This window comes from Arvicanthis niloticus, chromosome X, assembly GCF_011762505.2.
Source record: "Arvicanthis niloticus isolate mArvNil1 chromosome X, mArvNil1.pat.X, whole genome shotgun sequence".
NCBI classification, from domain to species: domain Eukaryota; kingdom Metazoa; phylum Chordata; class Mammalia; order Rodentia; family Muridae; genus Arvicanthis; species Arvicanthis niloticus.
The window spans coordinates 6,997,314-7,012,670 of record NC_047679.1 but is presented as its reverse complement, the minus strand read 5'-3'; the positions used below and the strand labels follow the sequence as shown (position 1 = coordinate 7,012,670).

Here is a 15,357-nt window from a genome sequence, read left to right as displayed (position 1 = left end):
TTAATAAACATTTTTGGTTTTAATTGCAGCAAAGTGAAAAACGTATAATTCAAAAGCTGAATGTGGTACCACAATCATTTGTGTGGTACAAACCTGTAATTCCAACTGCTAGGGAAGTGCAAGTCAGCTTGAGCCAATTTAGTTGATATGCTTTCTTCAGTAGTAAGAAGAGATCTTGGTAGCTAAGCTCCGTGGCAAAGGTCTTCTCTATCTAGCATTAGCATACTCAAGTCCTTGGAGCAATCTGGTGTTGGCAAGCAGGGTGAATAGAATTCATGTGATCAGTCCTTCCAGAAAAGTATTCTTGTGTTCAACATACACATAAAATTATCTTTGCACCTTGTTGAGAATCAGCTAGTGTTTTCTCCTTTACAGGCTTATGACAACTTAAGTTTGAGTGACCACTTATTAAGAGCAGTACTAAATCTCTTGAGGAGGGAGGTTTCAGAGCATGGACGTCATTTACAGCAGTATTTCAACTTGTTTGTAATGTATGCCAATTTAGGTAAGAATTAAAATTTTCATAATTTCTGTTAAAGTGTTATGTTAAATAATATTCAGAAGGTCCAATGATGAAATAGGATTTGGCTTTCTTTTCTTTACATTAAACCTTCTTTAAATATAGACCCCAGTGAACTTCATAATTTTTTACATAATATTTCTGTGGTAAACACAAGTGAGATTCTGTTGTCTTAACTGTTGCTTCCAAAAGCAATGATAATACATCTGCCTGCTCTATTAACATACTCATTCCCAGGTTTCATCCAGTTCACTAACTAAATCAGAATTACCACAGTTATTGCAAAGAATCCTTGTTTTTACTGTGAGAGTCATCAATTTTACAGTGAGGTCTGGAAAAAAATGAAGTAAAATAAAATTAGAGAAAATGTGTTCATTCAATTAGTGCTAGTAGTATAGGAGAGCATTTGTTTAGCTCATAGTAATCCCAGGTTCGATTTCCAGCATCACTAAAAATTTTTAAAGTAAGAATTGACTTAAATTACTCTGCTGCTTTTCTTCTCAAAGTAGCTTGCTCTCTCTAATACTACTTGCTCATTCCTGTTTAGATACTACTAGAACTAAATATCATGCACAATTGTCTTCCACTATTTTATTTTGTTGCAAAAGATTGGATTAGGGGAGAATACTTGTCTAGCATGAGCATGGGCATTTTCAGAATCAAAGGATGGTGATACACATTTAATTTCAGTACTGGGGGGCAGATCTCTGTTAGTTCAGTGCTAGTTTGTTCTATAGATTGAGTTCCAGGACTGCCAGGCTTACACAAAAACAAACCCTGTCTCACAAGCAAAGAAAAAAGGCAAATAATTCTTGCATTATTTATTTTAATTAGCATGGACAGGAGATAAATTTACTATAGTAGAAGAAATTATAAAAATTACCAGTAAGGTATTAGTATACTAAGAGAACCATTGACAGATTCTATAAGTGATAATTATATTCAGCCATATTCAGAATTGGTTCAGAAACTTACAGAATTGGTTTTTTAACCAATAACTTCCTTAAAAGCTTAAATAAATAAATAAATAAATAAATAAATAAATACCTTTTTACATTGAAATTTGAGTTGCAACCCAAGCAGCTCTTACTGATTCATGATCCTCTTTACTTCTCATTTGTCTCTATGGTTGGTTGTAATCTTTAGCCTGTACTAGATCCCAGAACCCTGTTTCTCACGTGGTTGCTCTTATAATAGGGGCTATAGTGTAGTTCACATCTAGATTTTAGCTTTTCCAGGCTATAAGGTCTTCTCTGTTTCAATGTTTACACACTCATTGTCAAATCTGTACTGTTTTGTATAGATTTCAATATTGAAATTGCTAAATTGGTAAGTTTCTTAGCTGGTTAAGTAATTCTGAATCTAAGTTCTTATAAAGTGATAAGACAAGGGTTAGGCATGGTGGCAAACACCTTTAATCCGAGTTCTTGGGAGACAGAATGAGTAGATCTGTGAATCTGAGGCTGGCCTGATCTACATTAGCAACTGTGTAGAGAAACCTTATCTTGGGGGTTGGGGGGAGTTGATAGACCTTGGCTAGAAATACAGCCAAAGTGTTTGCTGTACAAGAAAGAGTTTAATACTCAGACCTCTGATAAAATAAATGCTGAGTAGGATATGATGATCTGCCTGCAATTCCAGCCTGAAAAGGTTGAGTGGAGATGATCCGCAGAGCAAGCTGGCTAGTAAGGAGAACTCCTTATCTGCAAGCTCTGCGTTTGAGAGATTCCTGCCACAGAGGTGAAAGAGCTTTGTTTTGTTCACAAAGTTTTTTCCATCCTAATGTTTCCTTCTATGTTTTCCCCCTCTCTACCTGTGTTCTGTCTCTCTTTCACTGCAGGAGTGGCAGAGAAAACACAGCTGCTGAAACTGAGTGTACCTGCTACCTTTATGCTTGTGTCCTTAGATGAAGGTCCTGGTCCTCCAATTAAATATCAGTATGCTGAATTAGGCAAATTATACTCAGTAGTGTCACAGCTCATCCGCTGTTGCAATGTCTCTTCAAGAATGCAGTCTTCGATCAATGGTAATCTATTCTTGGCAATAGTTTTGAGTACTCTGGGTCATATGTAGAACTAGATTAAATATGGTTCTGAAGATACTTAAATACAAAGTAAGGGTGTGAATGAAGAAGGTCCACTCTTGCAACATTTTACAATGTTTGCAGACCTGTTCCTTTTTTACATGATTAATGGACCTTTTTCTGCTTGCTACTGGGTTACATTAGTAACAATTATATGTTAGGATACCTAGTCATTGTAATACACAGTACTACTTTTCTTTGTTTTACTTAGAAAACTTGACATACAGCTCCTTTTTTTTTTTTTCTAAGACGCATTCATAGGCTATGTTCTGAGAAGTTTACATTGTTATTGTGGAGAAGCTTATTGATCATTGACAAATCTGTATTGTAGGTAATCCTTCTCTTCCAAATCCTTTTGGTGATCCTAATTTATCACAACCTATAATGCCAATTCAACAAAATGTGGTAGACATTTTATTTGTGAGAACAAGTTATGTGAAGAAAATTATTGAAGACTGCAGTAACTCTGATGAGACTGTCAAATTGCTTCGCTTTTGCTGCTGGGAGAATCCTCAGTTCTCATCTACTGTCCTCAGTGAACTTCTTTGGCAGGTTAAGAAAACATAACCATTGTTAAATCTCTATGGTTTGATTTGTTACCCATTTATACATTATTCACTGTGTCTTACCTATTTCTAGGTTGCATATTCCTATACTTACGAACTCCGGCCCTATTTGGATCTGCTTTTACAAATCTTACTGATTGAAGACTCCTGGCAGACTCACAGGTGGATACTTATTTTTTTATTATCAGGCTAATTAGACTTAGTCCCAGGTGTTACATATACTTGAAATTGACCACCCCCACATTTAAAAAAAATAATACAAAAACACTAGAGTTCTAGTGAATGTTCAGTGTTACAGGAAAAAAAACTCAAGACAGAAGTGACTACCAAGTTCTCCAGTTTTTGTTAGGTTTTTTTCTCATTGCCCAGGTTTCATACTTACATATTAACATCATTCAACTGAATTGTTTTTTAGTTAAAACTAGCAATGGACTGTATACATATGAATTTATTAATAAATCCAAGGATTGTTTTAGGTTTAGATTATACTAGTTTTAGAACTAACCTCACAACATAATCTGTACTTATTAATGATAGTTCTTAGGTGAACAGAGCATAGAGACACATGCTTTTAATCCCAGTACTTGGGAGTTACACAGTCAGATCTCTGGAGTTCCACAGTCAGATCTCTGGAGTTCGAGGCCAGCCAGGACTGCACCAAGACCTTCTTTCAAGGTGACTCAGCTGAATTTGATCCCATATGGTTGAAGGAGAAAACTGTTTCCTCCAGCTGTGGCACATAATGTATCTGCCTTTCAAGTGCTGGAATTAAAGAATTTTTAAGTACTAATTTTTAAGATTATTTATTCTGAGAGTTGTAGAGGTGACTCAGCCATTAAAAATACTTGTTCTTGTAGATGACCAGGCTTGATTCCCCAACATCCACATAGTGGCTTAAAACCCTCTATAACTCCAGTTCTCTGGGATCTGGCACCCTCCTAGCTCCTAAGGCACCCACCCACCAGGCATATATGTGGTACATATATGTACATGCAGGAAAAACACTTCTACTTATAAAGGAATAGAAATATTTTTAAATACGAATGTTTAGAATGGATTACAAATGCCAGAATTTATCAATTTGCATGAAATTATCTTTTATCATTATTTCAAATTACAGTTATAAAAATAGCAGTAAGCAAAATACCAGTTTTCTTGAATCCAAAATGTTCTAAGCTGTCACTATTGATACTTCTGAGATGATTTTAATACAGTCTAGTTTCTAGTATTTTTCTTTTAAAAAAATAGCATTATATTGTATAGCTTTTAGAATGTAGTAGCATTCTAAAAAACAGAGGCAGGCAGATCCATGTGAGTTCCAAGCCAGTCAAGGCTATGTAACAAGACCATAGCTATATCTAAGTTCTCTTTTAGCATATGGTGTGATGAAAACATAGGTTGGATTAAAATGTGAGAAATAACTCAAGTAGTCAGTAAAAACTCATGATTAACCTAAGTTTGAAAATAATCTCATAGTAAGGCTTTTTTGTTGTTGTTTTTTAGTTTGTTAAGTAGGTCTTAACTATTTATAATGTCCTCAATGTATCTTGTATTGTTAGACATGAGAAAGCAACGCAAAGATAGTGCTGATTAAAGATATTTTTTTTGTTTTTTTTTTTTTTTTTCAAGACAGGGTTTCTCTGTGTAGCCCTGGCTGTCCTGGAAGTCACTCTGTAGACCAGGCTGGCCTATAGAACTCAGAAATCCGCCTGCCTCTGCCTCCCAAGTGCTGGGATTAAAGGTGCGCCACCACCGCCTGGCTGATTAAAGATATTTTAAGACTTTCTATCAGTTGACAAAAAAATAAAGGTAAGGTTGTGGCAAAGCACTTATCTAAAATGGGTTAGGCCAGCCCTCAGCCTCTACACTGCTGCCCCCAACACGAATTTGAGAAGTAAGAGTTTATATGCATTATCTTAGATCAAACAGAAGCCTATACCCATTTAGACACTCTTGGTTGGCCCTGGCAACCATTAATCTGCTTGCTTCTAAGTTTGCCTATTATAATCATTTTGCCAAAATACAACATTTAGCATTTCGTGTGTAAGTAATTACAAAGATCCTTTATATACAGCATGTATTGGTTCCCTTTTACTGTTCAATAATACTTAGTCTTACAGGTATATGTCCTATTTTATTTGCAGGTAATGTCTAACAAAATAAACAGATACTGGGCATAGTGGCATAAACATGTGATCTCTGCAGTTTGGAGGCTGAGCCAGTCATACTGAGAGGTCAAGATGATTCTAGGTTCCATAATGAAACCCTGTCTCAAAAACGAAAGACAAAAATGACTTAAAGCAAATTATTCTCAACTACAGTGTCTCTGTTAACTTTTAAAATTTGTGTTACTCTTTGAGTCTTGAATTTGCTTCTGGTAACGTATTTAAACTTATTGAACACAATTTGAACAAGTAAAGTTAGTAAGGATACAGGCTTAAGTCAGACTAATTGGTAACTGTATGATCCTAAGGCAGGCTGTTTTATCTATTTCCTCATCTGCTCAAAGATTTAATAGTGGTACCTACTGTCTGTTATGAAACAACTGAACCCACAGGCATTTACTGGGTGGCATGTAATAAACAATATTAGCTTCTTTTAATTTTTAGAAGTTTTTATCTTCCATCTGATTGTTTTTCAGAATTCATAATGCCCTTAAAGGAATTCCAGATGACCGAGATGGGCTGTTTGACACAATTCAGCGTTCTAAGAATCACTATCAAAAAAGAGCATACCAGTGTATAAAATGTATGGTAGCCCTCTTTAGCAGTTGTCCTGTTGCTTACCAAATCCTGCAGGTAAGGAAGGGTGTTTTCTTATTTCATAGAAATTTAAATCAGAGTTAAAAGATCCTGTTTTGAAAGGCTAAACCTGTAGCTCTGTGGTATACTGCTTACCCAGAATGTACAATTCCCCAACATGACAAAGAATAAGAAAAGAAAAATGGCATTAAGATCCTGTTTTAATCCAGGTATTGGGGGGGGGGGTGAGGTGTACATCTATAATCCCAGCATTTGAGGGTAAGGCAGGACAACCACAGGTTTGACAACAACCTGAACTATGTAACAATTACCAGACAGTCAGAGTTAAATAACAAGACTATTTCAAGGGGAAAAAAAGAATAGAATCTTAAGTTTGTGGTGTTATCATTTTAAGTTATCTTTAATACATTCCCAATCCTCTTTAAATGTACATGATTTTATTTACTTTTGAAGGGCAATGGGGATCTTAAAAGGAAATGGACCTGGGCAGTGGAGTGGCTTGGAGATGAACTCGAAAGAAGACCATACACTGGCAATCCTCAGTACACCTACAACAATTGGTCTCCTCCAGTGCAAAGCAATGAAACATCAAATGGCTATTTCTTGGAGAGATCACATAGTGCTAGGATGACACTTGCAAAAGCTTGTGAACTCTGTCCTGAGGAGGTAAAAAAAGCCACCAGTCTACAAGAGATAGAAATGGAAGAAAGCAAAGTAATTCTTTATAGGCCACTGACTATGTATTAATGATACTGTTGTTTATTAAGAGCGTTGCTAGACTTCTATTTGCTTTAATGTATCGTGATATATTAATGAGGATTCCTCCATCTGGAGAAGTTACTGTGCTATAACCTTAGAAATTATTTCCAGGTGAACCCAAATTAGGAATTTTAAATTGTTTTTTAAACCTCTATGTGTATGCGTGTTTTATCTGTGCACCATGTTCTTGCCTGGTGCCTATTGAGGCCTGAAGAAAGGATATTGGATCCCTTGAAACTGGACTTAACAGATTTTTTTTGAGCTGCCATGTAGGTGTTGGAACTTGAACTTGGGTTCTCTAGAAAACAAGAAGTAATCTTTATTAAAATATAATTTCATTCCCTCTTTCAGCTACCCCCACACATTCCTTGCTCTGTCTCAGATCCATGGCTTCTTTTTCTTTAAATGTTACATGAATCTGTATTCCTAAATCTATAAATAACAACCTACTCAGTGTATATAAAGTTATTTATATGTTTATAACTTTAGGTCTGACCATTTGGTATTGGATAATCAATTGGAAAACTCTTCCCTGTAGGGATACAGTTTTTCTGCTCTCAGCATTCCTTCTTTGTCTGATGTTGAAGACTCATGAAGCTTCCTCCATCCATATTAAGATATCCATTGTTTAGGCAGCCCTGTTGTTGAGACTGCTTGGATATACCTTCCCTGACATTTCTAGGCAACATAGTTCACACTGGACTTCTGTCCCCCTGGCTCTTATAATCTTCTGCCCCTTCAGTGTTTGGGAAGGTGCCCTGAGCCTTAGATATAGAAGTTATAATCATAGTTTTTAAGAGTTGTTAATAAGTTAACAAATTCAGCAGTAAGCTTGATGTTGCCTGCATAATTCTTTTTCTTTAAAATTAGGAACCAGATGACCAAGATGCCCCAGATGAGCATGAATCACCTCCACCAGAAGATGCTCCATTATACCCCCATTCCCCTGGATCTCAATATCAGCAGGTAAACAGGAGTCAGATGGTGGGGTTAACCTCTACAGTGGTTCTCAACCTTAATCTTGCAAACCTTTAATACAGTTCCTTGTATTGTGACCCCCAACAATAAAATTACTTTCATTGCTACTTCATAACTGTAATTTTGTACTGTTTATGAACCATAATATAAATATAAAATGCAAGATATCTTTGATACCCCTGGAAAAAGGTGGTTTAACACTCCCGCACCACAAAGGTGTTGAGAACCACTGCTCTAGAATTAATTTCATGCTTGATTATAAAAGATGGCTTTTTGCCAGGCAGTGGTGGCGCATGCCTTTAATCACAGCACTTGGGAGGCAGAGGCAGGTGGATTTCTGAGTTTGAGGCCAGCCTGGTCTACAGAGTGAGTTCCAGGACAGCCAGAGATACACAGAGAAACCCTGTCTCAAACAAACAAAAGAAACCTTTTTTTTTAAAAAGATGGCTTTTTACTATGACTCTGGACTAACTTTGGGGGCATGACCAGAAGAATGGGTTGGTATGGGATCATGGTACAAATTTGAATTTGCCCCAGGAATATGATTCCCTTACCAAATAGGTATGTCTTGTACCAGTATAGAATGAGTAAAATTGTCAGTATAAAATGGTAATCATTGCTTAGTTTGAAAAGGATTATGATGACATTTCTTGTTAGTCTGCAAATAAATTCTAAAAACAACTAAGGTATGACAATGAAGTAATGCTGTTGCTTAATTAGACTGGGATTTCATTAACAGTAAGAATTATTGGGAATTTGACATTTGATTAATTGTCAAATTAATTACCTACAAAATAATTACTACCAAAATAAGGTAAAGAAATAATATATCCTGAATGGGAACTTTCCTAAAATGTAGATGTGGCCAAGTCAAATGTTTCGAGGGAGTGATAGTACACAAATAAAAATTAGCTTTCTGACATGGTGCAGAGTGTTAAAACTCAAGAGTATATGACTTGTTTTTAATCCCAGTACTTGAGAGACAGAAGTAGGCAGATCTCTGAGTTTGAGACCAACTGGGGTTATATATTAAGACCCTTTCTTTAAAAAGGGGGTGGTGGTTAGGGTCAGTAGTGGCACATACCTTTAGTCCCAGCACTTAGGAGGCAGAGACAATCCGATCTCTTAAGTTTGAAGATGTCCAGGGCTACACAAAGAAACCCTGTCTTGAAAAAAAAATTGGGGGTGGGAGTGAGATCTGCTGACAGTCTGTAATCCTCTAAAGTTCCCAGGTGCTGCCACTGCCATAAGAATGGCACTGAAGGTAATCTTAGGTTTTAGGGTGTAAATGGAACCACAGAGAATAGTGTATGGAGCCTAAAATCTTGGCCTGGCTTATGGGCATATAAGGACAACCTAACTGAAGTTCAGGTATTTAAAAAGACAAAAGAAAGTTATTGTGATATATCTGTAATTCTACTGCTGGGAGAGGCAGGCAGAACCTAGTTGACATAGTGAGTCTATTTTTCTTTCTTTTTCTCTCTCATTTAATAGTTCTGTCTACATAGCAATTGCACCTATGGTCAGTCAGGTTTATGCTGTGAGAAAGAGTTCATTTAGGCTAGCCCTCACATCATTCTTTGTGATTAGTAAGTCAAGAACAGTAATGCAGTATTTTAATTTGTCAGACTTAACCTAAGTTTTTGGAGCTGGGCTGGCAAAATGGGTCAGAGGGTAAAGGCACTTGCTAAGCAAGCCCCACCCACCTGAGTTCAGACCCTAGGATCATTATGGTAGAAGAAAAACTTCTCAAGTTTTCAAGCAGTCAATTATTTGGACAAAGATTTATACATACCTAGCCAGTCATGTGTTCTTTAGGGTTCCAAGGTTTGTATTTGCCTGTAAGATTTTTCTCTTTTCAATTGATGTTGTAAGTCCTAAGAGTAAAAGAAATGTTTCTGTTCCCACCAATTTCAACTCATGAGTTTAAAGTGTGCTTACTGCTGCAAAGGTTGGGTTTTTTGCCATGTTTAATTATATATTGTGCGCTTATGTGGGTATCAGACTTGGGTGTCAGATCCTCCTATACCTAGAGTTATGCCAGTTTAAGCCACCTGGTATGGATGCTAGGAACTCATCTGTGGTTCCCTGTCTGACCAGTATATAATCTTGCCTTTGATTGTTTCTCCAGCCCTGGAAAATTTGTAATACACAGATTTCACTTCCCTTTCAGAATAACCATGTGCATGGACAACCATATACAGGCCCAGCAGCACATCACATGAACAACCCTCAGAGAACTGGCCAACGAGCACAAGAAAATTATGAAGGCAGTGAAGAAGTGTCCCCACCTCAGACCAAGGATCAGTGAAATGCACATATTAACTGGTTCCATCAAGACTGTGCACCCAGGCCTTACAGTCCAACTTTTTCTGTGTCTGGCTAATATTTCAAACTAGAAAAACTATTCCTAATCAACATGGAGTGGAGAGTTTATTCACTGTCTTATCTGCAGAAATTTGCTGTCAATATATAACCCGCCTGCAGTGGAAAGTGTATAGTGTTTTGTAATAAATGGCCTGATGCTAATGTGTAAATGGCAAAGGTGTATATAGTATATTAATGTTTGACTGTTAATTCTTAAGCAAGAAACTTTTTTTTTCCTTGATGAGACTCACAGATCTACAAAACTACATTCATTTTCTTGTTATACCTACTGCTCTCTGCAGCCAGTGTTGCCTACCTTGTGGCAGTTGAATCACCTCCTTTACAAAAACAAAGTAAACAAACATCAACAAAACAGCCCATTCATACATGTCACACCAATAGTTTCGTGTTCATTGTTTGCCACTGGAGTCAATTTTACTATGAGCAATGTAAGACTAATTACCTTTTGATTTATTTGGTTGATGTGGAAAATTGGTGATGTACTATGTTTCTAGTCTTTTTCATTGCCTTTTTATTCTGATGTTAGGTTAATCACTTTGAAGCTATAGATATGCTGTAACATTTAGCATGGCTTCACACAAGTTAGTGTAGCCAATGAAGAAATATTACCATAATGACTGCAGTTGTCCTGACATGGCATCTGCATTGCTCGGAGCTTTTCTTCTTAAACCCTAGATTATAAAATACAGACTGAGGGAGAACTGTGACAAGCAGGCAGTTCTCAATTACACACGCATTCTTCTCATGTTTGACAGTGTGATCTCTGGGTGGAATAAAGAACACTTAAACTTACCAACTTGGTAATGGGAATTTTGAAAGATTTAAAACAAATACACAAAAATTTGCTTCGCCAGGATGCTGGCTGGAGCCTAGTAGTCTGTATTTGGTGTGCTTGTTTCGTTCTTTGCTAGAGCTTACTAAGTGACTCTTTTCAAACTGTCCTTCTGCTGCGGAAGTCCTCAGAATCCCACAATCTTTGGAGTACCTCTGCACCAAGGTCTCTGGCTGATTCTCTGCTCAGTCAATTTTACTTGAAAGCAAAAATTGTCCTAGCTCCTTTTCCATTATTCCAAAAATTTTAACATTCAAAGCAGGGTCTAATTTTAAAAATTACTGGTAGTTAATATAATTGAGGGATTAAATTTTAGAATAAACAATTTGAATAAAGACAAAGGACTCAGTTAAAACTGTATTTCAGAGAAAATTGGTGACTTGAATATGTGTAATTTTTTTGCAACCTGTCTAAAACCAAATACCCCTGCAAACAGATACAGCCTACGCTATTTAAATATTTTGCTGTTTTATTTTATAGAAATTATTTTGCTGAATTTGCAAATAGAATTTGATTTAAGAAGAACATTTTGTCCTGTGGTGTGTTTGGGGGTTTTCGTACTTTGTCTGCCTCCCTCCCCCCCTTCTCTCTTTGAGGACTGCATATTTCGGAAAGCTAATTTCTGTGCATAGCATGTGTAGACATAACCTGCAGTGAAGATTTTAGTCTCATTACGTTTTTGTGCACAGAAAGATGGGGTCTTTGGCTCTTTACTAAAGACTTGGAGAACAGGATGTTGACGCTGTAAAAGTTCCCTAACAATCAATCTTGTACTTTTTGTATGTTTTTATATACATGTGTATTTAATGAGCACAAGCTTGGTTGTATTTTTTACGATTCAGTTGGTAGGAAAATGTTGAAAGGCTATAGTTGGCATTGATCAAAGCAGAAGCAAAATTGAACATAATGTTATTTTGTGATTTAAAAGGGGCAGTATTTAAGATAAAGGTTTAGGTATCTTATTTGCAGTATTTCACAGTTCTGCTTCTAGGCTTCCTGTAATTTTAGCAACTTTTGACACCAGATAGATTGTGTTTACATCAGAATTTGCTTTTGTTTTGGTTTTTGGAGCCTGGGGATCCAGGGCCTGAAGTACTCCAGGCTAGTGCTCTACCACTGAGCTGCACCTCCAGCCTGAATTGAAGTTTGAGCAAAGGTTGTACAGTGTTTGCAATTCCAACTGGAAACTTTTAAAAGTTCTTCAAGTAGTGAAATAGGTTAGCTTTGTTTGGACGAGTAACTGGTACTAGTTACATTATCTTACCATCTGACATGTGACTTCGGTATTTTCTGCTTCTTAAGGAAATAATGAAATACGCAAAACTTAGTGACTTTAGGTAAGAGAGAAAACTTGACATTTTCAAAGGCTGTGAATTTTTCTTGGAGGGATTCTATCCCCCACCCCTGGTAGTTGCTTTGAGTGTATAAGCCCACCAGTTCCAGATGATAAGTGCTTATGAGTCATGGTTCCCTTCATTTGAGGAAGAGTGGGCCTGTGTCATGACCAGGAATGAGGGAAGGTGAACAGAGTTATTTTTGTTTGTTTGTGCAAATTATTTTCTATATTAGCTCTTTAAGCATTAATGTATAACCAGAAATTTTAAGATGCATGTTATTGTAAGAGCAACATAGTGGTGATTTCCAGGTCTTTTCTCTAAAACATAAGTGGCACATTTTAAATTTGAAGTCTTAAAGTGCCTAAAAGTTATTTGATTCTCTCAACTGATTTCTTTTGAGCCATATGTTTTCTCCTTTAAATGTTTGTTGCAGAATCACTAGTCTTCATTTGAAGAGCTCCCACATTTCTAAATGGCATGATTACTCTATTGAAGACAGTAGAATCTGTTAACGTAAGACTGAAGAGATTTTATTGTGCAACTGTGTAAACTGGGGCTTTGCCCAGTCGGATCTAAGTATTTTTGTGTACAACTTGGTAAACACCGTATTGCTGCTGTTTCTAAGCCCTCCACCTACCAAATTCTCATGTTCAGCATCGCAGAGGCAGAAATACAAGCATAATCATATATGGGCTTTGTTTTTTTGTTTATTTTTCTCAGTGATGATTTCCCAGCTTTTTTTGTCTCTTAGCTATAATTATACAGACCTAGAATTATTCAAATGTTTTCTATTTTCATGATTAACTTTTATTAGTGGACAATAACAACTTAAGTCTTTAATCCTCATATTGGTTAAAAAGATGAGGAGCCTTTTTTATTTGAATTACTTTTGTAAAGGAAAGCAACAGTCTGAATATTCAGGTGACTACTTTGGCATAGTTCTTCAGGTTTTTATTAGTATTTTTCCAGGTTATGTTTTCCCATGAACTATTTTACTTTTTTGTGGTTAATTTGGTGGCTATATCCTGCCTTATTTAGAATTTTAGAAAATTGCCTTTTTGTGAAAAGTGCCCAGTTTTTATTTCTAGTTTGAAGGTACGAGGACATACAACTGCTGATAAAGGAAAACAGCACCCCTTTGCCCCAGCTTCTGTGTTACCAACATAACCATTCTCAGTACTGGTTTCATTGTAGGGCCCAACCAGAATTGGTCCTGCACCTACATGAGTGTTGCATATTTGAAAAGAGTTTGGGTGTGATAAATCACTACAGAAGTGCTGAATGTATTAAGAACTTGCTGCCGATTGTATTTCTAATGATTATTTTGTGTTTGCAGAAGTATGTAGCACTTGTCCTCCAAGCTTACAGGTGTAAGGGGGGAAAGGTGAACCACATTTTAAAGTCACTAATGAGTGTGATTTTTTTTTTTTTTTTTTTTGGAATTGGGGTTCTCAAAAGGAAATTTCACCGCCCAAATCCCACATACTTCTTAGCCTTTTACAAGCCAACAGACTGACATAAAGATTGTCCGCAGTTCGTAAGATCTAGCACATATACAAAAATAAAACTTTATAAATTAAATTTGGGTTTTTCTTTCATTTATTAACATAGGGTTTCTCCCTGTATTGCTAGGGGTGGCATGCAAGGCATCAAATTTATATAGGCAAGTGCCATATCACTCAGCCACATTTGGCCCTTGAATTTTTTTAAGGGAAATGTTTATAATGGGTCATTTATAGATACAGCATGGTTATATCTAAGCAGCTGAACATGGGTTCTTAATTTTAAATCTGAAAAGTCCCCTGTTTTGAGGGGTTGTTAGTGTGAAAAGTCACTTTAGCATGTCATCTGAAATGCTGAAATTCCTTTTCATTATCTGAAAAAAAGTACAGTTGGCTTCTGCAGCAGAGCCTGTTGATGCTTCCCTAAGGGTTACTGCTAAAGAAAGGAATCCCAAATATTCCTCACATTTGATCTTACTGAAACACTGCCTACCTCTGTAGCTCAAGCTGGTCTAAAATTCACTGTGACCCAGGGTAACCTCAGCCTCCCAAGTACCAGGTTTACAGCTGGTTTTCTGGTTCATCTTCCTGCCCCACTTTTTTATTATTTTAAGCAGAATCAGGGCAAAGTATAATAGTACATGCCTATGAACTTACCACTTAGGATGATCAGGAGTTCATGGTCATTGTGTACTTAAATTTGGGCTAAAGGCCCTATCTCAAAACTCTTTAATAGAACCAAATCAAATCCAAAATTCTTGCCTTTTAGAAAACTCTAGTTGGCCCATTTCTGTTTAAATTTTAAGAACCAATTGAGTATCCCTTAGCTAACTATTTGGGACAAAAAGTGCTCAAGATCAGAAACCTAGGGAGTTACTTGCATATATGAGATGTCTTGGGAATGAGACCCTAATGTAAACACATGTGGCATGCACTATGAGAAGAGTTCCATGTTGTGATGGTCCCTTGCATTTGACTTTGAGGTATTTTGCGTTTTTTGTTTTTTCAAGGCAGAGTTTGTCTGTGTAGCCCTTGACTGTACTGGAACTCTCTTTGTAGAACAGGCTGTCCTTGAATTCAGAAATCTGCCTGCCTTTGTCTCCCAAGTGCTAGGATTAAAAGTGTACCACCAACACTTGGCTGGGTTTCTGTGGTTTTGTTTTTGTTAGTATACAATGCCAGGCATAGAACCAAGGTTCTTCCACATACTAGGCAAGCTAGCACTCTTATCACTAAACCATCATAAGCCTAGAAATGTAACCTTTACAAAACATTCCCTTTGAATATATGAAATTTAGGGAATCATTTTAGCTGAGGTGTGATTGTGCTTAACTGCTCCTGGATGCTTCAGAACATACTGTCTCACCAAGTCAGAGATACCAGTGAGGAGGGGAAAACCACTTTCAGGTTCGTTTGATGAGAACCCATTTGGTTGCTTGTCTTTCTTACTGCCGTGTTTACATCCATTTCTTTCCTAGCCATTGGAACATTGAATGAGCTCAGGAGAAATTTTGGATGGGTGTTCTTACGCTTTAGCTAGGCCCAGAGAAAAGGAGAAACTAAATTCATAAAGGTACAGAATTGCAGGCTGGGAAAATGGCTTGGTCAGTACAATGCTGCCAGTAAGCAT

General features: G+C 36.8%; 1 protein-coding gene across 9 annotated transcripts in view; it reads left to right on the top strand.

The window, feature by feature from the left end:
- Positions 1-13,806, top strand: part of Usp9x (ubiquitin specific peptidase 9 X-linked) — a 136,704-nt gene extending 122,898 nt beyond the window's left edge. For all 9 annotated transcript variants that reach the window (XM_076918647.1, XM_034486192.2, XM_076918645.1 and 6 more), the window contains 8 exons: positions 376-505; positions 2,361-2,546; positions 2,935-3,155; positions 3,243-3,331; positions 5,811-5,967; positions 6,385-6,597; positions 7,561-7,656; positions 9,842-13,806. In XM_076918647.1, the coding sequence (XP_076774762.1) occupies positions 376-505; positions 2,361-2,546; positions 2,935-3,155; positions 3,243-3,331; positions 5,811-5,967; positions 6,385-6,597; positions 7,561-7,656; positions 9,842-9,979 (1,230 nt within the window). In that variant the 3' untranslated portion in view covers positions 9,980-13,806. The remainder of the gene's footprint in view (positions 1-375; positions 506-2,360; positions 2,547-2,934; positions 3,156-3,242; positions 3,332-5,810; positions 5,968-6,384; positions 6,598-7,560; positions 7,657-9,841) is intronic.
- The last annotated feature ends 1,551 nt before the right edge of the window (positions 13,807-15,357 follow it).